The 25,789-nt window shown below is 46.7% G+C and overlaps 1 protein-coding gene across 6 annotated transcripts in view; it reads left to right on the forward strand.

Moving 5' to 3' along the window:
* LOC137304480 (dedicator of cytokinesis protein 7-like) overlaps nucleotides 1-24,350 on the forward strand; it is a 139,273-nt gene extending 114,923 nt beyond the window's left edge. For 4 of the 6 annotated variants that reach the window (XM_067973087.1, XM_067973089.1, XM_067973090.1 and 1 more), the window contains 7 exons: nucleotides 5,746-5,871; nucleotides 7,075-7,164; nucleotides 8,676-8,912; nucleotides 12,943-13,086; nucleotides 18,151-18,257; nucleotides 18,741-18,908; nucleotides 20,361-24,350. In XM_067973087.1, coding sequence (XP_067829188.1) covers nucleotides 5,746-5,871; nucleotides 7,075-7,164; nucleotides 8,676-8,912; nucleotides 12,943-13,086; nucleotides 18,151-18,257; nucleotides 18,741-18,908; nucleotides 20,361-20,403 — 915 coding nt within the window. In that variant the 3' untranslated portion in view covers nucleotides 20,404-24,350. Of the gene's footprint in view, nucleotides 1-5,736; nucleotides 5,872-7,074; nucleotides 7,165-8,675; nucleotides 8,913-12,942; nucleotides 13,087-18,150; nucleotides 18,258-18,740; nucleotides 18,909-20,360 lie in introns of all 6 variants that reach the window. The other 2 variants (XM_067973088.1, XM_067973093.1) reach the window with 1 other exon arrangement.
* The last annotated feature ends 1,439 nt before the right edge of the window (nucleotides 24,351-25,789 follow it).

A 25,789-nucleotide genomic window follows, 5' to 3' on the forward strand; every position in this document is an offset into this window, starting at 1 on the left:
GATATATAAACTGAACTGCCTTAGGGAGGAGAGGGTGGGGAAGGAAAGGCAAGAGTATTGCCCAAGAAAGCTGAGACTGAACCCTTATCCTGAGATGTTTGCACTTGGACTTCTCATAAAAGGTGAGCTTTACCTGTCTCAGGTGAGCTGTCTTGAAGGAGGTGAGAAAATCTGTAGCTTGGGAAAGAGAAAGGCTGTCTTTCTGCACACTGCTAACCCACATGCTACTGGGCTGCTCCAGGAGCAGGAGTGATGGCGTGTTGGAGACATTCGCAGGCTATACTCCTCTGTGTCTCAGACTAGGGAGAATAGTGAGGATGCACAGGTCATTGAGGGTTGGGAATGGTGGGCGAGTTCGGCCTGTTAGAGGGAATCACAAATGTTTTGATTGTCCAGGTAAAAGTTTTCAGAGTAAAAAAAAATGAGCTCCTATTAAGGATTCCTAGGGTATGCCCCAGTGTTCTTGCCTTTAGAGAACTGCTAAATCCAGAGGGTTGCCTGAAGGCTGCTTTGAGTTAATATCACATTGCTTGACAGTTCCATCGTCATCCTGTTTTGCTGAATGACTGATGTTTCCCAGCGTGGTCACATCATTCATAACTCTGATGTTCAAGTCATGTTATAACCGAATAATTTCATCAAGCCCTGCACATCCTGCGGCTCTCACAGCCATTTCTGCTCGTGTCTGCAATGTACCTGATAACACATTTGCTATTCCTCCCATTAACTCGGTGGGAGTGCGAGGGAGCAGTCAATGTGCCGATTGCTCCTTCCTTGTGCTTCTGAAAATCTTAACAGAAACATCAGACCAAATTTCAACTCAGCTAATTAACTAAAAACAAAGCAAACTCTTGATTGATTTAAAACACAAAGTAAGGTTCTGCTGGATCCTAACCACCCACAAGATGTGTTAGAAAAGGTTCCTTCACGATTGTGGCTGTGTGGGACTGTGGACAGATCAGAGGAGTAAAGCCGCTAGCCCTCGGGTCACAAAGCACCTTAACCTGCTTGTGTCGTGATGCAGTGTGTGTACTGCCTGCAGGAAGCAGTAGTTTATTAAAGAAAGCCAGCAGATTTTATGTCAGTGTGGAGGTGAAAACATTAAAGCATGAGGCAGGAAGCCGGGTGCTTTAATGAGGTCACTGTCTCCTGTACTGGTATAGAGGCTGCTGGAGAGTGATCACCCATTAGTACATGGCTCATATTGAGTCTGTGGGCCATGTAGTCAGGAATATTCTCCTGCTGAATGCTTTTCTGATCATTTTTATTGGTGTTTAGATTGTGTATTTTTCATGTCGTTCATTATGTGAACAGTTCGAAATACAGACGTGCTTCAAATATATTTCTACTGCTTCCTGTTGAATTTTAGACATCAAGTTAAGTTCTTTTCATCTGATGACTTTATCAAGTATTAATAATCACTAGTCTACCAATCATAATCTTCGATTTGACATGATGATGTCATAGTGACACTCTACTCCCTCCCTTCACCCCCCCGACCATCAGCTGCCCCACTCCTCACAGTATCCTCCCTTCACCCCCGATAATCAGCTGCCCCACACCTCACAGTATCCTCCCTTCACCCCCCCGACCATCAGCTGCCCCACACCTCACAGTATCCTCCCTTCACCCCCGATAATCAGCTGCCCCACTCCTCACAGTATCCTCCCTTCACCCCCCCGACACCAGCTGCCCCACTCCTCACAGTATCCTCCCTTCACCCCCGACATCAGCTGCTCCACTCCTCACAGTATCCTCCCTTCACCCCCGACATCAGCTGCCCCACTCCGCACAATATCCTCCCTTCACACCCTGACCATCAGCTGCCCCACTCCTCACAGTATCCTCCCTTCACCCCCCCGACACCAGCTGCCCCACTCCTCACAGTATCCTCCCTTCACCCCCGACATCAGCTGCCCCACACCTCACAGTATCCTCCCTTCACCCCCGACATCAGCTGCCCCACTCCTCACAGTATCCTCCCTTCACCCCCCCGACATCAGCTGCCCCACTCCTCACAGTATCCTCCCTTCACCCCCCCGACATCAGCTGCCCCACACCTCACAGTATCCTCCCTTCACCCCCGACATCAGCTGCCCCACTCCTCACAGCTCCCTCCCTTCACCCCTGACCATCAGCTGCTCCACACCTCACAGTATCCTCCCTTCACCCCCCCCCCGACATCAGCTGCCCCACTCCTCACAGTATCCTCCCTTCACCCCCGACATCAGCTGCCCCACTCCTCACAGTATCCTCCCTTCACCCCCGACATCAGCTGCCCCACTCCTCACAGTATCCTCCCTTCACCCCCGACATCAGCTGCCCCACTCCTCACAGTATCCTCCCTTCACCTCCCCGACCATCAGCTGCCCCACTCCTCACAGTATCCTCCCTTCACCCCCCGACATCAGCTGCCCCACTCCTCACAGTATCCTCCCTTCACCCCTGACCATCAGCTGCTCCACTCCTCACAGTATCCTCCCTTCACCTCCCCGACCATCAGCTGCCCCACACCTCACAGTATCCTCTCTTCACCCCTGACCATCAGCTGCTCCACACCTCACAGTATCCTCCCTTCACCCCTGACCATTAGCTGCTCCACACCTCACAGTATCCTCCCTTCACCCCCCGATAATCAGCTGCCCCACACCTCACAGTTTTCTCCCTTCACCCCCCGACATCAGCTGCCCCACTCATCACAGTATCCTCCCTTCACCCCCCAATAATCAGCTGCTCCACTCCTCACAGTATCCTTCCCTTCACCCCCCGACCATCAGCTGCCCCACTCCTCACAGCATCCTCCCTTCACCCCCCGACCATCAGCTGCCCCACACCTCACAGTATCCTTCCCTTCACCCCCCGACCATCAGCTGCCGCCCTCCTCACAGTATCCTTCCCTTCACCCCCCGACCATCAGCTGCCGCCCTCCTCACAGTATCCTTCCCTTCACCCCCCAACCATCAGCTGCCCCACTCCTCACAGCGCCCTCCCTTCACCCCCCGACCATCAGCTGCCCCACTCCTCACAGTATCCTCCCTTCACCCCCTGACCATCAGCTGCCCCACTCCTCACAGCGCCCACCTCTAACTCAATCCCCCATCTTAACCCGCCCGCACTCCTTAGAGGTTTTGACCTATTAGGCTCAGAACCCCCCGAAATGGTGGACCTGTTACTTCTCTTCCACATCACAGAAGATTGAGTCTGTGTCCTTTCTATTTTAAATTGATGGCACATTCTCACCGATCTAATTTCTGCAGCGCCTCCTGCCATCTTAACCATGACCTTCTGTTCCTTTCCCGTGCCCCCAGCATAATTAACCAAGAATATTAGTGAGGGGGCCAAAAATCCACTTCAGCCCACCTCAAACAGAATCACCCTGACAACACCAGCCCTGCTGTTCCACCTCGCCCTTCAGTTCCACGTACATTATAACATTCCCCATTTACGATTTCTAACCCCTCCTCACACACAACAGTTTGTTCTCCATTATCACTTCTCCTCCAGATTCAGCTCCAAGCATAATGTTTGTGTGAAGTAATTTCACTGTGATTTATTGGCGAGGGGGAGAGGTGGGCTTTTGTCATCCAGCAGCACTCACTTCTGGTAAACTCCTCCTTCGTGACATTAAATAGAGGTCCTGGGGATGAAGGCTGCAGGAGTGATTGAGAGTGGAGTTTCAGGCTGAGGGCATTATTGCACCATTGAGCTCACCTAACATCTCAGCACTGGTTTCTCTCTAACGTTGCGGCTGTAGTCTGTAATTATGTTGTGTAGAGTTAGTTCAGAACCCTTAGGGAGATGCCTATGCTTTGTGACATGACCAGGCAGCATACTGTATCTCGCTGACATCAGTGAGTGGAAGCTGTTACCGTAACACACGACAACTCTTCAGCCAAAATTGCACCTGGTGTTTGTTGTTGGGGGTTTCCTGGTGACATCGCCCATGGTGAAAACGCTGCTGCCCATCGGAAGTGAACGTCGTCCGAGTTTGGAATATCGGCTCTGGCCATCTGCCCACCCACTGCCTTATGAATTATGTTGAGGCACAAGCATCTTTTGGGATGGAGTGGGGGAAATAAAACTCAGTGAGGTACGAAATGTAATCATGTTATCATTAGTGTTGATGGCCAGTTACACAATATCTGTTTTGGCAGCAGCGCTCACACCTTGATGTCACAGGGGGCCACCTGTAACCTGTACGTATAACAGTGATTGGTGTAAAGTCTATCAGTTGATGATTCTCTCTGTGTGCTTTCTCCTTTATTCCACTTGCTGCTGATCACACTGTTCCCCTCACTGCACCCTGTGGTAAGTTGCTATATTTATTTAATTTACTATGATTTTACAATTTATACTGAAGATCACTTAAAATGAACTGGCAATTGCTGATAAATATTTCTTGCATTCAACCAGTCGGCTCTTGCTTCAACTCTTGAGTTCTGGGAGATTTCTTCAACTTTCAATATACTCTATAAGCTTCTGCTATCTGACCTGAGATCTGTAAAAGTGAATTTTCTCTTCAATTAGCGATGGAGTAGAATTTCTGTAAATTTGGGAGGGAAGAGTGCCACAGTGTATTAAAACTGGCCTTTGAGCTCTGGGACCCAGGTTTGAAACCCACCCAGACTAACGGGATGAAAGTCACCTCTCTCTGCTGCTGTGAGGGTCCTGTGCTGTGAAATAAGCCCATGGCAGTCTCTTGTCCTGAGTGGGTGTCGCCCACAGCCCAAGACTGCCATTCAGCGCAAGAGTCTGTTGGAGTGTGGGACCTGAGAATATCTCACTGGTGAAGTAGGAGGTGTGAAGTTAGGGTTAAGTCTCTTCGTTGGGCTGGTGCAAAGGAAGCCTTTCCCCGCACCTAGTTAATGTTGTACTTGGTATTGAAGTTTGGTTTCATTCCCCACGACTGACATCCTCACCTTGACAACAAAAATACACCAAAAAATTAGGGAATGTTGCAGAAGTCCAAAATTACCCCATTTTTTAATTCTGGTGTCACTGTAGTCAACAGGCAGTTAACTTTCAATCTGGCCACTCCTTAACCTTTTGCATCTGACTTCTACCCAGCAACTGGATTTGGCTTCATCCCATTGAGGATGAAAGGAAGTAAAACCATTCCGTGCATTTCCTGGACGTGTTCCGACCTCACCGTGTTGTGTGTTGGTATTCTAGGTTAACAGCATGGGGTGCTGGCCTACCTGATACCGCTTCCTGGCATTTGTAGCCATTTAAGTCAGAAATTATTTTCTGGAGGGTGAATGGAGAGTAAAATGAGTGACCCACCTCAGACCTGGGTTTGATTTTGCAAGATCCTAAGTGAAATGAGTTTGGGCAATTTCAGTCCCGTCCCTTGTGGGCAGGGGCCCACCTCACAAAAACAGCCCTGAATTTGGCGCTATTTGTCACTAAATTGAAAATCTCACTCAGAGAAGCCACATGACAGCAGGTGTGGAAATTAAAAATTGTCGCACTGATGCAGTAGGGGGTTCCCTTCTGAGGGGGGCAAAGTTGTGATCCCATCAGGTGAAAGAGTTAGTGGGACAACCAATTAACCTGAGGTAAGATCACCTTAACAAGGATGAACAATACCAGTCTGCTAATAGATATTTTTTTGCCAACCTAGTCTATAACTAGCAAGCTGTAAAAAAAAAAAGAGATTGAGAGAGTAGAGGGTGGGTGGAGAATTGAACAAGTCACTGCTGCATTTGTAAACAATCTCCTCTCCACGTTCCACAGGACACAAAGAGGATGTTTGGGACTTATTTCCGAGTGGGTTTCTATGGTTGTAAATTTGGAGATTTGGACGAGCAGGAGTTTGTTTACAAGGAGCCCTCGATCACCAAACTGGCAGAGATTTCATACCGACTCGAGGTAAGCAGGTTTGACAAATCCAGCTTAAAGAAAAAAGAAAGACTTGCATTTATATCGTGTCTTTCATGACCACAGGACGTCCCAAAGCGCCTTACAGCCAATGAAGTACTTTTTGAAGTATAGTCACTGTTATAATGCAGAGAAACGCGGCAGCCAATTTGCGCAAGCAGCATGCTCCCAAAAACAGCTGTGAGCTCAATGACCTGATAATCTGTTTTAGTGATGTTGGTTCAGGGATAAGTATTGACCAGGACACTGGGGAGAACTCCGCTGCTCATCTTCAAATAGTGCCGTGGGATCTTTTACGTTCACCTGAGAGGGCAGACGGGGCCTCGGTTTAACGTCTCATCCAAAAGACGGCATCTCTGACAGTGCAGCACTCCCTCAGCACTGCACTGGAATATCAGCGTAGATTTTGTGCTCAAGTGCCTGGAGTGTGGCTTGAACCCATGACCTTCTAACTCAAAGGCGAGAGTGCTGCTACCACTGAGACGGCTGACACCTAACTCTGACAGCTGGGACTTCAAATTTTTAACTAGGCCACTTTAAATGAATATTGTATGTGCACTGGGCATGACGTAAAAATATTGTGACTCAGCATCCATGCAGGGAGGCCCAGGACAGTTGGTCACTGAGGATAGGATGAAACAGCATATTGATTGTAAGGAGTATAACCTGCTACTGCAAATAGTGCAGTGATGGGCCTATGACAGCAACACCAGGTGGCTGGATGATTTACTACTGTTGGTGCTGGGATTTAACGGGTATTCTGCATTACCCTACACTGTTGGTGCTGGGATTTATGAGGATTCTGTATTGTCCTGCACCGTTGGTGCTGGGATTTAACAGGGATTCTGTATTGTCCTGCACCATTGGTGCTGGGATTTAATGGGGATTTTGTATTGTCCTGCACCATTGGTGCTGGGATTTAATGGGGATTTTGTATTGTCCTGCACCATTGGTGCTGGGATTTAACAGGGATTCTGTATTGTCCTGCACCATTGGTGCTGGGATTTAATGGGGATTCTGTATTGTCTTGCACCGTTGGTGCTGGGATTTAACGGGGATTCTGTATTGTCTTGCACCGTTGGTGCTGGGATTTAACGGGGATTCTGTATTGTCCTACACTGGTGGCGCTGGGGTTTAACAGGGATTCTGCATTATATTCTTCTCCCTAAATCATACTGTTCTGTCTTGTGGCAGGAATTCTACCGGGACCGGTTTGGTGAAGAGGCTGCTGAGATTATCAAAGATTCCAATCCAGTCGACAAAGCTAAACTGGATCCTAACAAGGTAACGGCAACCGTGGTACTACATTGTACAGTGCAGAAAACGACTCACCACTGAAACCTGACCAACTGATTTAATACCCATGCACTCAATTCATTCCTGCAGTACACAGCATTTGAGCCGCAATTGTACGCTATTACTTTGCTGGTCAAGTTGAGGGGTGTTGGTGCTGGCAATGCATCCTTTTCCGGCACTAAGTACCACCTTTGGGCGCTCCCAGATGATGTGTACATCTGTTAGACGCAGCATAAAGCTCTCACTACACTGACCCCAACCATGTCCCTTGTTCCAAACTCAGAAGAGTCCCCCTACTGCATTAATCTAAAGTTTCCCACACCTGCCATTTTGTGGCCTCTCTGCATGTAATTACTCGTTTAGTACCTAAATAGGAAGAGTCTTGTGTGGAGGACCCACGCCCACTAGGGGCTGGGTTAAGCTTACTCAAGCTCATTTCATGTTAAACCCTTACAGATAGTCAACAGAAGAGACGTTCATCATATCAGTCTGAGCTGAATTAGAATCCATGCCCCAGATGAAAGGCCAAAGTATTAATGTACTACAGCAGCTCTTTGCTGGTCTATCATTGTATAGATAGAAATATTTATGTACAGTAATTCTGAAGGGGCAGGTCTTGCACTGACTTGTTTACTTCTAAGGATTGCGTTGAGTTTTGCGTTATTTGTGACTAGAAATTTCATAATAGCAGACATATTTGAGGAAGTGAAGTTAGTTGAGGATAAATGAAAATTGCCAGGGGTTACTTTAATACTTTGCATCAGTGTTTACAAAAGAGAATGATATTGAGATGAAGGTAAATCCTAAATTGATTAAAAGCGAGATGATAAATAAAAGGAAAGTATTAGAGAAGTTAGTTAAGCTAACGGAGAACAAAGTGCCAGGCTCTGGTGGATGCAACCAAAGATCCTGAGGGAAATGGGGGAAGAAATAGCAGAGGCCTTAGGAATTATATTTCAGGCTTCGATTGAGATTGGATGTGTGCTGGAGGACAGGAGAGTGGCCAATGTAATACCTGTTTTCAAAAAGGGAGACCGAGCTTACCTGAGTAATTACAGTTAGTTTATCTGTGGTAAGGAAAAGTTAGGAATCTTTAATTAACGATAAAATTACTAAATATCTAGATGAAGAGAAAATAATTAGAAGCAGCCAACGCATATTTCAGAAAGGTGCTTGACAAGTCTGATAGCTGTGTCAGGCTGTGACGGATATGGTGGATGTGGTGTACATGGACTTCCAGAAAATCTTTGACAAGTTACCACGCAGGAGACTATTGGAGAAGATTAAGGGGAATGGAAGTAGGGGAAGGGTAGCAAACAGGATGGACACGTGGGATTAGGACTACTGCTCATGTGGACAGTAAACACCAACACAGACTGGTTGGGCCAAATGGCCTGTTTGCACGTCGTGATTTCTGTGTCATCCTTGGTGGTTGTTCTTTTCTGTCTAACCTTTACCTAATTTGAAGGCATTCAGAAGTGTCCATTTTTCTTTTCCAGGCATACATACAGATCACGTACGTTGAGCCATTCTTTGACACCTATGAGATGAAGGACCGCATCACTTATTTTGACAAAAACTATAACCTGCGCTGCTTCATGTACTGCACGCCCTTTACGTTAGACGGCCGTGCTCATGGAGACCTGCACGAGCAGTACAAACGGAAGACAATCCTCACAACCTCTCATGCCTTCCCCTACATCAAAACAAGGATCAATGTAATCCATAAGGAAGAGGTAAGGGCCCTGTGCCAGGATATCACTGAATGCAGATGCTCAAATTAATAAGCACAGTCCAGGAAGGGGTTGTGCTCATCGAGATCAGGGGCTTCTGTTAACCTGTTCAGCGTTTGCCCTCTCTTTTTAACGAGTTATAATTTCAAGTCCTCCATTTTATTGAATGGTGTATATCTGATACACTAGAATTTCCTGTACATTGCCCGCACTAAGTGTTTAAACCTCAATGAAGTCTTTGTGTTTGCTGTGGTATCTCCATGTTTGAGTGAGAATGTTAGATTACAAGCCGTTTTGTACCCTTGATGCTGAGGAAAGTGTCCTGAAGCACAGTGTCATCTGATCCCCATTAGGGAGAGATCACATCTTCACCCAGTCCTTTCAAGCTGGATTTTACCCCATGTCCTCGAGATGAAAGGTTAATGCTACATCACTCTGTCCTGCGTATTTTGATTCTTATTTTTCTGAAGCCAGCTGGAAGAATTGCCACTAAAAACATCAAGGCTGTAAATGGGGAATTGGGCCCACTTCACTAAGTGTCCACTCCGGATAGCTATTTTGTACATCTATACAGTATTCCTGGTGACTGATAGACCACTTGAATATATTGATGGGAAATTTCCTGACCTAGTCTTATTTGTTTTCAGGAATTGCCTGATAGACAATCTGTGTTTGAATGCCTGATAGACTATCTGTGTTTGAATGCCTGTAGCTAGCCCTTCACCACTACCAAAATGCATCCTTGTTACAGTATGACTGACTGATCCCACTACCACTGTACATCCTGGTCACAGTGTGACTGATCCCACTACCACTGTACATCCTGGTCACAGTGTGACTGATCCCACTACCACTGTACATCCTGGTCACAGTGTGACTGATCCCACTACCACTGTACATCCTGGTCACAGTGTGACTGATCCCACTACCGCTATACATCCTGGTCACAGTGTGACTGATCCCACTACCGCTATACATCCTGGTCACAGTGTGACTGATCCCACTACCGCTATACATCCTGGTCACAGTGTGACTGATCCCACTACCGCTATACATCCTGGTCACAGTGTGACTGATCCCACTACCGCTATACATCCTGGTCACAGTGTGACTGATCCCACTACCTCTGTACATCCTGGTCACAGTGTGACTGATCCCACTACCACGATACATCCTGGTCACAGTGTGACTGATCCCACTACCTCTGTACATCCTGGTCACAGTGTGACTGATCCCACTACCGCTATACATCCTGGTCACAGTGTGACTGATCCCACTACCTCTGTACATCCTGGTCACAATGTGATTGCCACAAAACATCCTTTCACTCTGCCGGGGAGTTAATTCACAAACAAAAAGTGTTGTAATATATGTAGTTTGCAGACATAAAAAAAAATACATATATTAAAACCATATGTGATGTTCAGGGTTAAGCTCCATAATAAGCTTTGTGTGTAACAATCCGGAAGGGACATAGTCCCTGCAGAAAGTAGGAAGTATAAATCCTGACGGGGGATTAGTGTTCCCTTCAATGAAGAAAGACTTGCATTTGTACAGTACTTTCTCACATCCTTCAGAAACATCCCAAAGAGCTTTACATATAGTGAATTGCTTTGACGGGCAGTGATTGTTATTGTATGGTCAAATAAACAAATGCTCAGGATTGGCTTGAGTCGTTAGATCCGCTAGTGATACACTGTTAATGGAGGCTGCTGGGAGACTGGGCCACCAGTACTACAGCCAACAAACAGGCCTAAGTGTATACTGCCATCATCTGGTACTTCGCTGGTATACATTTTGCCTCGACTGCAATTCAAATCCTCATTCCCGGACTGATTTACTTGGCATGTTTCCCTGTAATTTATTGAACTATTGTACAATATATGTCTAATGTTTAATTGTCGTGCTGTCTGGTTACTTAACTAATATTAAATCATGGATGAGCAAGAACTTTTTTCTACTTAACTACAAGACTGAAACCATCCTCTTCGTCTCCTGTTGAAACTCCTCACCCAGTTCTGATTCCAAATTTGTCCTCAGCTACTTGCTCAGGCTGAAACTGAAATGGCACAACCTGAGGCTCTGTTTGATCCTGGGATGAGTTTCAAACTCCACATTCTAGCCACCAAGATCATTGATTTCCTCCTCCCTCTTGCCTCTCACCTGCTGGTACTGAAACACTCATCATCTTCCCCTCCGGGGTCTCCTCACTGCCTCGTAGTTCCACCTTGTATAAACTACCACTCATCCAAAACTCTGCTTCCCATGCCCCGCCCTGCCCACAGTCTGTCTCCCCTTTCACCTCTGACCTCATCACTCTCCATTGGCTCACCATCCCTAAAGCAATTCAAAATCATTATTCACGTCTCCCTCGCCCCTCCTAACCTCTACGACCTCCTCCATCCCTATGTGCCAGTGCTCACTCTGCTCTTTCGACTCTGGCCTCCTTTTGCTCCCCCATTCTTCATTCCAGTTGACTTGGCCACACACTATGAAACACTCTCTATCTTTCACATGCTATTTGTCGCCTTCAGAAATTCTCCTCAAAACTTACCTGTTGCCCATGCCTCTGATCATCTCCCCTAACTTTTCTCCCATCGTTCCTCACCGTCTGTTTTCATCCACATGAAGCGCTTTTGATCATTTTGGTACATAGGAACAGGAGCAGGCCATTCAACCCTTCGAGCCTGCTCTGCCATTCAATTAGATCATGGCTGATCTACACCTCATCTCCATGTACCCACTGTTAACCCATACCCCTTGATCTATCAAAAATTTATCGATCTCAGTCTTGAAAATTTCAATTGACCCAACATCGATAGTCTTTTGGGGAGAGAATTCCAGATTTACACTACCTCTGTGAAAAAGTGCTTCCTGATTTCACTCCTGAATGGATAGCTCTAATTTTAAAATTGTGGCCCCTTGTACTGGACTCTCCAATGAGAGGAAATAGCTTCTCTATATCTACTCTATCAATTAGTTCACCCTTCAACCTTCTAAACTTAAGAGAATACAAGCCAAGTTTATGTAACCCTTTTAAGCCCTGGTTTTGATACAGTAACAAAAGATATTAGTGATTCAACAGATGAACTCATGCAAGGTACTGCCAAAGTGTGCATAGTAAATTTGTCCTGACAACAACAAAGGAGATTGCCCCACCCCTCCCTCCCCATAAATCAATCTTAGCAAGAGAGCAGACGAGCAACCCACTTCGCATTGCCTATCTAACTGGCCAGCGTGATGCAGGACAGCAGTTGAAGGTGACTTGACTGACAATTTTTCTCTTCTTGTGGAGATGTGATTTATCTTCATCTTCCTTCCAACATGACAGAGATCAGAAACGTGCCAATGAGCCATTTTGTACCACTCCATGGCCCAGCCTCTTGGGCACTGCCACATGAGAGAACCTTTAATATTCAGTAATTTATTCTTCAAGCATTGTAGTACGTCTTTGGTCATATTTTGTTCTGTGTGCATGTGGCAGGGTGCCACATTTCCTTTTGCAGTCCTGCCTGTGCCACGAAGTAAGTCACTGGGAAATTGTCAAAGGGTCACCAATGGATTTCTTTTCTCCCCTTTTTGGGGGACCCATCTGGCCTCTATGTCTGAGTAAAAATACAGTCTCACCATGAGGGAAATCACTGCCTTAAACTGCATCCTACCCAAAGGCACATTGCGTCACTTCTTTGGTCACTTATAACAGTTGCAGGTACAAGTTATTATCATCACCCTCTGAGTGTTATCCCTGCTGGTGATCACATCAATGACCTTAAGATTATGAAAGGAACTGACAATAACTGGTCCAGACAAATTGTTCACTGTGGTGAAAGGAACACAAGTTAAAAATAAGGAAGTTCGGACCTTCCTCATCATTATCTATCACATGATCATTTAATCAAAGGGTATTAGAGCTGTGCAATGGGTTACTGGGGGAGGTCATTGAAGTGAAGAAAACAAGAAACCATTGAAATGTTTCTGGAGAAAGGCCATGGTGTATGTTCTTATATTCCGCATCCTGTATTCCCATTTGTAGATTATATTAATCCCGATTGAAGTAGCGATTGAGGATATGCAAAAGAAGACCCAGGAGTTGGCTTTTGCCACACACCAGGACCCAGCTGATGCCAAGATGTTGCAGATGGTTTTGCAGGGAAGTGTGGGAACCACTGTCAATCAGGTAAAGTGTGTGTGCTCTTTATATTCAGGTTAAAGTGTCTGCGTATTCTTTATTTTTGGGTAAAAGTGCCTATGGGCGTCATTTTAGCACCCGCCAGCGGGTGCGTTTCTGGCGGGGGGGGCTCCGAAAATCGGAGAATCCTGGCGCGGGACCGGAGCCCGCCTCGAACCCGCGCACTTCCGGGTTCCTCGCTGACGTGCTGGCGTGCGCGCGCAGCCCCCGCTGGTGGGAATGCCGCAGGCAATTAAAGCCAGCGGGATTCCACTTGACAGTATTTATTTTGCTATTTCAGGTCATTAACTGACCTGATTAAGGGATTATGTGAGGAGGGGTGGGATTTTAGAGCAAACTGGGACTGTTTCCCATCCTGGGGGAAAACACTCTCAGGTCAAATGGACGTGTTGCAGCTGTCAGCCTGTGGCAGCTGCAAAGGTCCATTTGACAGGTGGGGGGGTGGGGTAGACCCTCACCCATTGCAGGAGGCCACTCGGTCACTTGGGACAAAGTTTGGCCTCCACCACCCTCCTCCTGACAGTCAAAGTCACCAACCTGCACACTTACCCCAGGGTCCAGAGACATGTACCTACCTTGTGGACCCCCTCAGATGTACATCTTGCGGATGGGGGCCGCCGTAGCTGCAGTCATGACCTCCTCGGAGGGCGAACAGCATCACCAGCCTCGCCATCCACGCCATCCACCTCTGACACGTGGAGCTCCACAACAAAGTGCTGTGACACATCCACCTGTACAGCAGGAGGGAGGGCTACCGCAGAGAGAGATGCGTCACAGAGGGCACTATCCTCGCCACAGGGTCCACAGACCGAGGCTCAGCCTCCTGGACCTCTCTGAGCAGCAGTGCACACGGAGGCTCAGAGTCACTCGACATGTAGCCGTGGACATCTGCAGCCACTTTCATGTGGAGCTGCTCCTGGCTGGCCCGAGTACCATCTTCTTACCTGTCGCTGTCAAAGTCATCACTGCCCTGAACAACTTCTCCTCCGCATCCTTCCAGGGTGCAACCGGGGACATCGCCGACGTCTCTCACTCGTCTGCGCAAAAGAGCCCTGCAAATACACCTACACCCACTCTGCAGTGACACAATGGATGGCATCAGTTGTGGGTCCTCATAGTGATCCTCAGGAGAGGGCATTATTGCACAAACCAGACAGGATTCGCGAAGACATGGCAGTAGTGGTGCCAATATAATATGTAATGTGAGTTGGTCAGAAATTCAATATAAGTAACAACCATGACAAACCCTCAAACACCCTTGTGCATCCCCTTCATGCTCACGACACGTTTGCCTTACGCTGCCTACTGCACATATGTGATGCATGCCCTGTGGCTGCAGCACAGGTAGTGGCAGGTTGAGTGAGGCTGGCCGTGAAAGAGATGCACGAGAGGGTGAGTATGAGAGAGAGCCATGAGATTGTATGAGGATTGGGTTGAGTGGTAGTGGCGGGATGAGTACTGACGAGGTGAGTAGGTGCAGGTAAGATGAGGATGAGGTTTGAGTGGGTATGAGGGGTGATGTGACAGAGTTGTGTTGGCAGTGCTGAAGGAGATGTGGGGTGGGGGCGGTGATGTCGCAGACGGAGTGTAGGGGAAAGACTACGTGTATTCACTTTGGCTGACCTACTGAGGTCATTGGAGCACCTCCTGCACTGTATGCAGGTGGGCGATATGTTGGTTGCACTGGTGACCTCCTCTGCCACCTCGAGCCAGGCCTTCCTGGTGGCAGAGGCAGGCCGCTTCCTCCCGCATGTATTGATACCTGGAGTGAGGCATCATTAAACTGGGAGCAGCCTTCCCCCTGGGCTGCTCCATGCTGTAATTTTTGCTATTTGTTGCAGCATCTGTCAGTGGAGGACTGCCCCTTTTAAATAGAGCGCCTCCAGCTGACAGATCTTACTGCGCATGCACAGCCCGCCCGACGCGCAGATCAACAGTGGGGAACCCGGAGGAGAAGGTAAGTGGATCCAATTAGTGGATTGGATGCTACAATCGCCCGATAGCCCCCCCGGCCGAGAACCCGCAGCCCTGCTAACATTGGGCCCTATGTTCTCCCTTTTTGGGTAAAAGTGTCTGTGTTCTCTCTTTGGGTATAAGTGTCTGTGTTCTCTCTCTTTGGGTAAAAGTGTCTGCATGTTTATATTCAGGTAAAAGTGTTTGCGTGCTCTTTAAATTCTGGCAGTGCCTGAGGTGGGGATGACGATGTGTGCAATGGAACTTTTTTCAGAGATGAGCATGTTTAATTTTTTGGCAGAATGTACATCTCATAACCAAGTGCATGTGACTGCTACACCTGTATAGGCAGTTGGGAGAAAGCTACAAAACGGCGCATAAATTGTGCCCATAACCAATTGCACATTCGCCAATTAAAAAATTTGCAGGGCTACGGGGATAGGGTGGGGGAGTGGGAGTAGGACTAGCTGGATTGCTCTTGCTTAGAGCCGGCGCGGACTCAATGGGCCGAATGGCCTGTAACCTTTCTATGATTCTATGATAAGTCTGCCGCTCATAAAACCTGCATGAAGGTTTCACACATAAATGACGACTTATGATACACATGCACATTACGTGTGCTGTGTGTGTGTTTACATCTGTGTAATTGTATATATCTGCAAAATAGGTTTTGCTGGGGTCCTTCTAGGGGGAGGAGAAAGAGAATGAAATTGCTGCTTCCTTTTGTCCACCTCCTAGGAGCCAGCTCTCTGGCGTCCCACTCACCGTGTGGTGTATGACCCAGGTAAACCATAATCAAGTGAGGATTAAATAGACGAGCGTGCACTCAACATGTATACCACATATAAAATAGGCATCATCTTCAGTGAACCTTCAGTTAGCCTCATTTATTCAAGAGTGGCTTTCATGAGCAGTTGTTCTTATTTTGCTTCCTTGTCTGTACAGCTTGGCACAGACCCAGTGATAGACCTGGACTTTGCAACAGTATAAATTAAAAATGACTTTTCTACGTTATTGAGAATTCTGAGTTTAGAAGCTGCCTGCAGCCACCTTGTGGCAGAATGTAACGGGTGTCTGCAGGCCACTGGTAATGGGAGATCATCCATTTCTCTAACTCTGCTTCATACAGTAATCAGGATAGCCAGCATTCAGACATTACAATGACTTATTTTTATTAATCATACATCACAACACAAAACAAACTACACTTCTCGCTGATGAGCACTGTCTGTGGGATTTAATGGTTGGAAGGATTAAGCAACACTGTCCCTGGTTAACCCTCCCTGCAGTGCCAGAACACATCTCCAGTCTGCTGCTACCTTAAGCTTCATTCGGCAGAATGCCTACAGAACCATTGCTGTTTGCATGAACTCTCTGCATTCCTCATATTTTTCCCAGCAGTTTCTAACCATGTATAAAATATAATTATTATAATAATGTCAGATCTGTGGGTTTTGTTTTTATATTTTTCCTCTGTTTTCCTGCCACTACTTTCCACCTTCAGCCCAGAGGATCGGGGTCATTCTGCCTGCATTAACCCTTCCACCTTCAGCCCAGAGGATCGGGGTCATTCTGCCTGCGTTAACCCTCCCACCTTCAGCCCAAGGGATCGGGGTCACTTTTGCCTGCGTTAACCCTCCCACCTTCAGCCCAGGGGACCGGGGTCACTTCTGCCTGCGTTAACCCTCCCACCTTCAGCCCAAGGGATCGGGGTCACTTCTGCCTGCGTTAACCCTCCCACCTTCAGCCCAAGGGATCGGGGTCACTTTTGCCTGCGTTAACCCTCCCACCTTCAGCCCAGGGGACCGGGGTCACTTCTGCCTGCGTTAACCCTTCCACCTTCAGCCCAAGGGATCGGGGTCACTTTTGCCTGCGTTAACCCTCCCACCTTCAGCCCAGGGGATCGGGGTCACTTCTGCCTGCGTTAACCCTCCCACCTTCAGCCCAGGGGATCGGGGTCACTTCTGCCTGCGTTAACCCTCCCACCTTCAGCCCAAGGGATCGGGGTCACTTTTGCCTGCGTTAACCCTCCCACCTTCAGCCCAGGGGACCGGGGTCACTTCTGCCTGCGTTAACCCTTCCACCTTCAGCCAGCCTGGGCAGTGTGGATTTTGCTTCCTCTCTGCGTTCCTGGTTTCAGCTCAGGTCACAGCCCTTGCCTCTGTGCTTCCTCCTGCTGGCTGCTTATCCCTTGGACCGAATGGATTTTAGATATGTCTCCCACCACTGCACAAGACCTTGGCCTGGATAGCTCTGGACCTCACTTCCTCCTTCAGCAGCGAGGCTAGGACAGTCTGGGTTATGCTTCCTCCTGGCAGTCCCCAGTTACCTCTGTGATGGGGGGATAAGGGTGTTCTAAAGCTGGGACCTCTGGCCACGTGACAAGTAAAATCCCAGTTTGATTCTATAACTAGTATTGTTTTCCCCTCTAATTCAAGTGCTACAGAGTGCACCTTTACTAGGACTGTTGGTCCTTGAAAGAGAAGGCATGAATGGAAAAGTAGGTAAAGCGCACTGTCCAGTGAGGTACTGAGAAATCCAAACACACGCATTCCTGGTTCGTTTTCTGTTCCCTGCTCAGTTAGCTGATCTCAGACTGGGCTGTGGTCGGAGCTTTATAATTGGCCTTAGAGCCCGGGGTGGGAGGGGAGGGAGGGGAAGAATCATTCACTAGGGTTCCCGCTACTGTCCAGTGTGTGGATGTTGGATGAGCGCAGGATTGGGCTTTACGATGATACCCTCCACATCCTCCAGGCACTCACTGTCTAGTCTCAAATATGAAGAATAGCCGCTTGGACAAGCTACACGGAGAGCAGCTGGTATCTATGCAGCCACATTCCAGAAAAAGTCAGTGTATTCACAAGAAGAGGTGAGAAAGTGGTGGGGAGGGATTAAACCGTGGGTTGTAGAAACTGCATCCATAATATTCTTAGCACTGCCCCATTTTTCTTCTAACTCTGCATAAACCTTCACCTCAGGCCTGTGATATTAAGTTCAAACCAGCACATGATTAAAAGCGACCAGCAGTCTCTGGGTTTATGGAGTTTGTAACAGATGTGCCATTGAAATGATCCTGGTTTCTCTCTGGAACTTTCTCAGGGGCCTTTGGAAGTCGCCCAAGTTTTTCTGGCAGACATTCCAGACGACCCCAAGCTCTTCCGACATCACAACAAGCTACGCCTCTGTTTTAAAGACTTCATGAAGCGGTATGTCAGTAACTTTGTATCTACAATGTACTAGTTAACAAAGGATTAACTCTGCATTACAGCTCACAACCTCATTAACTGCACAAACACCAATTGCATCTTTACTTGCCCCTTTTAAGTCTTCCCCCTAAACTCCCCACACCATGTACCATCCTTAGGCTGAGACCGTGGGCAATGCACCTGCTCTTAGTTTAGCACCAGCATCAGACTGGTGAATGCAGATTGAAGGTGAGCATTGGCTGCTAATGGTGGTCTTTCTTCCTCAATGTGAGATAACATCTGACCTCCACTCTTTATAATGTAGCCCAGGTCAGGAACTCGCCCAGCAAGAAGTGCAGGCCGAGAACCTCGCACCATTCACTGTGTGTCCTAGTGCCAGTGGTCTCATCCTGTCAAATGGCACTTGGTACCTCAAAAGCTGCCCTGTATGATGGTGAGAAGTTTCACATGAACACAGCCACGTAACCGGTGTTTTATCTGTAGGTGTGAGGATGCCTTGCGCAAGAACAAGACTCTGATTGGAGCAGACCAGAAGGAGTACCACCGAGAGTTAGAGCGTAACTATCACCGACTGAAGGAGTCTCTGCAGCCAATGATCAATAGGAAGATCCCCCAGTTATACAAGACGCTTATACCGAATACAAGCCACCGGTAAGGGGTCCTAGCACAGCTCTTGGGGCTTTAGTGAGAGCAGGGCTACGTTGACTTAGTTGGTTAAAATTGATGATCCACCTCTCTGGCTTGGGTTTCACTCAGCTGTAGTGAGTTTTTATCTTTTTTTTCTTTTATTGTTCCCTCTCTCACTCTCTTCCCAACTTCTTGCTGTCTACTTCAGGATTGATTTTTTTGTTCTTCTTGAACCTCCCTCTCCCTCCCTCCTCACTTTGTCCAGCCTCCCGCCCCCTTGCTCACTTTCCCCTTCGTTCACTCTCCTCTTCTACCTTTCTCACTCTCACTTTCCACCTCTCTTGCTGTCCTCCAGAAATAGATCTTTCCATCTTTTTCTTTCTCTTTTATTCCTCTCCCTGCCCTAACTCTCCTGTTTCTCTCACTTGTACTCCCCTTCTGCCTCTCTTGCTCAACTCCAGGGATTGATTTTCTATCTATTATATTTTTTCTCCCTCTCCCTCTGCTTCGCCTTCTACCTCCCCAACCTTCTCACTCCCCTCCTACCTCTCTCTTTCTTGCGCTTTCTTCCCTCTATCCTCTCCCCTCCAACCTCACATGCTCTCTCCCTCCCACCTCTCTCGCTCACTCTCCTCTTCCGCTTCTCTCACGTTCTGTCTCTCCTCCTACCTTTCTCACCCACATCTCCTCTCCCCTCCCTTCTCTCTCTCCTCTCATCTCTGTCTCTCTCTCTCACCTCTCACGTGACCTCTTCCTTCCCACCTCTCTCGCATCTTCTCTCCCCTCCCACCTCTGTTGTGCGCTCTTTTTGCCCTTCTCTTTTCCTGTTTCTGGATAGGATCAATTTTTGACTTATTCTGTGGTCTGTATTGGCCTGTATGTCAATATTAACTTATTGCATCCTCTGCATTTTATGCTGCATTATTCTCCCTTGCGTAGTTGTCACGTAAATTCTTTTTGTTAAAAGTCAAAACAGAAAAATATTTATATAAAACTGCTGTAAGCTCTGTGATGGCTCAGCTGGTGACGACAGTGTATTATTGAGCCTTACAGGTCCCAGTTTCAATGCCCAGACCTTGCTGAATTAGGTGACCTCAGCCAGAGTGGCCATTGGAGACCCTCAGCATCTCGGGCTAGGGCAGGCCAGAATTCCAGCTGCTGATCACTATCCAGAGATTCCTGCAGGAGAGTGATGGTGTGGGTGTGGGTGTGTGTGAGCGTAATCAACTGAGGGCTCAGCTGTGATGCCCTCCATGGTTGCATAGCCTACTGACATTCGCTGTCTAATATCGCAAATGAAGAATGGCTGCTTGTACGAGGCACTGGAGAGCTGCTGTACCGCAGCAAGTAGTCAGCATCTTCAGGAGAGAAGGGGATAAAATTACAGGCGAAAGGACTACTTAGGAAATATAATGCTGCATTAGTTGTTTGCAACACTCCCCACAGCCCTTAATCTTTGTCTGTGCTTTATTTCAGGAATTCTTTCAGCAGATCGAGTCTGCGTAAAGTGGAAGTTTAAAGACCTGGCAAATGCCTTTTTTTCTTTTTTTCTTTTTCTTATGAAGGACCTGGTATGAAGGAGGACCATGTAGAGGGAGAAGGCCCGGGTACAAAGGGTCTGTTATCTTTAAAACGTCCTCTTCAGGACCCATCTGACATACAGCAGGTGACTGTTGAATCCAGTCATGAGGGACAGGAAAGAGTTCCGTGTGAGCCAGCTGCTTAATCTGTGTGAGATGCTGTTACGTGGCCTGTAACATCACTCCACTTGTTGCCAAGATTGAGTTGGCTTTTAATAACCCAGACATTTAATAACAAAATACTCGTCTCATCATACCAGCCAGATGCAGACGAGGGGCTGCCTTTGTCTGATTTGTCCTTTCCCTGTCCTATGCACTTGTGCCCCATACGGTATTATATGGCGCACCACCCACTGCTAATAGCAAGCGGCAACAACTGAAGAGGTTTGACATGCGACAAGTTGTGAAGAGGCGGGTGCTGATCTTTGATGAGAGTATTTTTTGGTTTCTTGTCATAAAAGTATCTTTTGAAATGCAGAAAGGAAGCGTGTTAGCACTGGTTTAAGTTGGCAGTGTTATATGTAACACATCCCCGGTCAGTATTGGTCATGGAGCCAAATGCAACCGGCATTGAAAATAGACTGTACCAATCTGGTACCTCCAAATCACCGCCATTAATCAACCAATAACTGTTTTGTAATTTATTACTGAATTATTATTTCCGTTGTGCACATATTTTATGTATTAATTACCTTAAGAACCACTAAATAACCAGCTGGAAGTTTCAGACACTAAATCCTTCTCAGTAAGTGTAGGATGCAACCCTAGAGTGAGGTTGTGAAACAGCCTCCTAGGGATGGCGTCACTACAGTTGTCTGCTAATGGGGGTTTTGTGATGTTTTATGCGCTCGGTTCTTGCACCGTTGCCCTTCTTCAGGTTATTTTTTTTATGGCATTGTTAGTCATCAAGGTGATAGAACCGCCTGTTATAACTCCAGTGAGAGCCCAACAGTTCCACTCAGGAGTTCACCTCCCAACCTCAACTGACATTTGAACCCGCTCACCAAGCAGCAACCTCACCTAAATGGGAGTCCAGCTGATGGCAGAAGTGGGGCAACGGGTCCTAAGGTGGGGGGGAGGGGGGAGGGAAAGAGAATTTATAGATTTGCAACATATGATGTTGGGGGTTTGTTTAGAGGTTGTTGACTTCTTCGGCAGGATTGTCCTTCTGTGTAAATTGTCACTTCAGAACAGACGAAACCTTAGTGCAGTGTGAGAGGGTTGATCAGGATTTACGGATAATGTGAAGTTAATGCTGTTTAAAGAAATATACTTAGAAACTATCAAGATCGTGATGGTCTTACTGTAAATTATGTTAAATCCCTGTGTCTGTATTCAGGGGCTAAACTGACACAATAAGGACCCAAAATGCAACATTTTTAGCACATCAGAGGGTTAATGCTGTGCCTGCACTAACATAGTAGCTCACCTTAATCGTTACAGAAGCATCTCTGCTCAGACATCAGTGACTCCAAACAAGTGCATTGCTCTGTACCGAATCACTTCAGTAGGTTTAAACCCCATCATTTACTACCATGTTTTAAGACTGAAACCCTCAGAGCTGGGCATCCTCTTTCAGATTGTTATTGGGGTTAAATTATGTGTTTTCTGTATATCTGTTATTATTTGTCTTTAATTTAAAAGCGATCAAATTAATTATCCACCACAATTTCTGATTCTCTTGACTTCGATGCAGATAATGGAAGGTCCTGAGGCAGGTGAAACCCCGAGTTTTTATTGTGTTTTTTTTTATACTGGTTCCTCCATCACTTGCTGTAACCAGGGTTTGGTTCAACTTGGAGGCAACGTCCTTTCCATCCCATTCAATGTTTGTTGTAGATCAAGGAGCCAATGCCGGATAAAACCAGCATATTTCCATTCAGTCCCGAGTGCCTTTGACCTTGAATTGCAGCATCTATTCTGACTGTCATGTCTTATTTTAAAACCTGATTCTGCTGTGTAATTTCAAACTAGGAGATTGTCATCTTTACTCAGACCTGTTTCTGTTTTTATTATGATTTGCTCTTATTTATTCAGAATTTTTTAAAGATATAATGGGATATTTTACACAGAGCATGTTTATTGAAGATTGGGTCTGACACAATTTTATAAATTCCAGTAACCGGAGCTTTTTTAGGCAGTTACTGGGTTGGTTTCCCCTCAATCCCCCCGGCCCCCCAAAGGGAGGAAACGATATTCCCAATCCAGTTGTCATGGCTATGTCAGATGCTCAGATTTGCCAAACTTGTACAGGTTTGTGCTCATGATTTCCTAGCCTTACCCCTGCTGTCCGAGGACCCGTCTCCTGTCCCAAGGGGCCGACCTGTCCCGAAGGAAAGTCTATTCGTGCTGCATTCACAAACCTTCAAGCAGCCAGGCTGATGGCAGCATTAACTAAGGCAGTAGTATATGGGAGGCAATAAATGCTGGCATCCCAGAATTGTCATTGTTCTTGTGTGAGCTTCCACGGCGAGTGCTGGTGCACTCCTGAGCCATCCGAGTGATCACAGCTGGCTCTGCTGCTACCCTCTCCTGCCAGCCCCCACATACACACTTTTCAACAGGTGTCACTGGATAGTGACCAGGAGTGGGAGCCCCATGCTGACCTGCTCAGCGGCCAGATGTCGTGGCCCTACCGCTATCCAGGCTGATTCAACCCGCAACCTAGGTTTAATGACTGAGCCATTAAAACTAAAACAAATTGGGACCAAACATGGATCCAGCATTAGATGGCGGTAATGAGCTAGGGAGGAGGGGGAAGGGAGGGAGAATTTCCATCCATATCACCATTGTAGCTGCAGGAGATTGTAGAACACTTACCTTTTCAAGACTGTGGCAAGTCAAGGAAGAATAGCGCATTTCTGCTTTCCTGGTCAGAGGCTGGAAGAGGCCAGAGGGCCCCCGGGAATGATGCCGTCCTCTGTCCATCTCCTATTGTGGAGGAAGTGGATTCTGATCAGTTATTCCACAAGAATTGCTGCACTGGTGTGATTCTCACACGGTGACATTCCTGAGGTGAATCTAGCCCTCAGTGACACTAAGTCCATATTAGTAATATATTTTTTGTTAGTATGGTTTTATATTAGAATGCCATTTCTGTCGGTAAGTAACACATTTGGGTTATAGGGACCAGCAACGCCATGGGACTGTTGTCAGAAATGCACCATTGATTGACATGTATTAAAAGTTGAAAATCTGAAATAAGAAAATTCTGAAAACACCAATCAGGTTGGTTAAGAAGAGCAACATGCACTAATAGGGCGTCTTTCACATAAGAGTGTCCCCAGGCACCTTACCAGAGAATCGGGGAACACTGAGTGAGAAGTGGGAGATAAGCACGGTTATTTCACTTTCAGGTGCTAACTAACCTGCTGTGTATTTCCAGCAATTTCTTGTTGCAGACAGCTGGGATACAGGGACATGCATTCATTGTGGTGTCTGCTGGATGTAAACGTGCCTCCATTAGCTATATTATTGTCTCGTAGTCGGGAACAAGAACCCCCCCTCCCATTGATAGAAAACACTACAAGGGTATCTTACTGGAGTCAGACTATTATTGTTTTTTTTATATATATATATTTTAGATTTTTTTTTAATTGAATGGAAGTTGCCTGTGGGATGTATATCTTAGTGTACAAAGTGTTTCCTTTGTTCACTGTTGATAAAGCTCTAACGATACTGTGGAACCTGAGCACTCTAAGACAAAGTGGAATCGACCCCCACAAGACTATCTCCAATGTACTGGTTGCTGGGAGCTCTCAAGTCCCAATGTGCTGCCTGCCCATCTTCAACCTGGTTTTCTCAGGTTGGTTCAGTGTTTTTTTCCCAGCCTACCTTTGCACTTTTTTTTTGGGGTGGGGGGGTGGTTGTGAATACAGGATAAGGGGGGGGTTACCTCATGTCTTTGAAATGGATTTTGCTTTTCAACTTGTAATAATCTGTTTAAATCAATAAAGAAATGGCATAGCTGCCTCTGTTGGTCCAGTGGTTTTTAAAATTTTCCTCATGCTTCCCGGCCCTTCACCATACCAGACGATTCTCGGTCAGAAAGAGGGGGAAATCCAGCAACAAACATGGATGGATGGATGGCATCAACAGTGCATCATCACCCATCCCTGGAAACCTCCAGTACAAAATATGAGACAAGGCTAGAGTTCAGTTCACTGAGGCGGCTTAATGTCACCTTTTTATTACTGATGACATCATTGAGTTCCTATTTCAAACACAACTCGCACAGAGAGTAACACTAATATTTTTGATCTTTGAACTATTTTGCCTGTTAGTGTTAGTTTCTTTTCTGAGGGTCTCTATGCTGTGCACCATTCATTGGGTTCAATGATGTATGCACAACTTTTCAAATGCTGCTCTACCAGGCCATTGGGCAGTGCGAGAGAATGGACCAGGGTGTGTCCCTCGAGTGGAAGAGGCTCTGTGTCTCACTACAACAGTGCTGCTGAGACTGGAGATACATAATGCTGGGAATTGATTGCACTAGCTGACCATGTATTACAGCTCCAACACTGCACTACTTGACAGTGTATTACAGTTCCAACACTGCATGTTAGTTACAACATTGCACTCTTGACGTCATGTTTCAGTTACAACATTGCACTTGGTGACACTGCTTGTTACAGTTAGAACACTGCAGTGACACTGTTACAATTACAACATTGCACACAGTAACATTTATTACATTGCACTCTGACACTGTGTTACTATTACAACATTGCACTCTGTCTTTGCGTGTTAATTACAATATTGCACTCAGTGTCTCCGTGTATTAGTTACAACATTGCACTTAGTGACACCGCGTATTACCGTTACAACATTGCACTTAGTGACACTGCGTATTACCGTTACAACATTGCACTTAGTGACACCGCGTATTACCGTTACAACATTGCTCTCAGCGACACTGTGTTACAGTTACAACATTGCACTTGGTGATACCGCGTGTTACAGTTACAGCATTGTACTCTGTGACACTGCGTGTTACAGTTACAACATTGCTCTCAGTGATTCTGCATGTTAGTTACACATTGCTTTCAGTGACAGTGTTACAGTTACAATGTTGCACTTGGTGACACCATGTGTTTCTTACAACATTGCACTCGGTGACAGTGTTACAGCTACAATATTGCACTCGGTGACACGGTATGTTACAGTGCACGGTATGTTACTGATGCTCCATCTACCTGTACCGATGCGTCGGGTGAATATTAAAGATCCCATGGTTCTGTTTGAAGAATAGGATATTGTCTTCACTAATATTCCTCACTCAACTAACACCAAAAAATATAGATTCATCTCATTGCACATTGTGGA

This window comes from Heptranchias perlo, chromosome 37, assembly GCF_035084215.1.
Source record: "Heptranchias perlo isolate sHepPer1 chromosome 37, sHepPer1.hap1, whole genome shotgun sequence".
Taxonomy (NCBI): Eukaryota; Metazoa; Chordata; class Chondrichthyes; order Hexanchiformes; family Hexanchidae; genus Heptranchias; species Heptranchias perlo.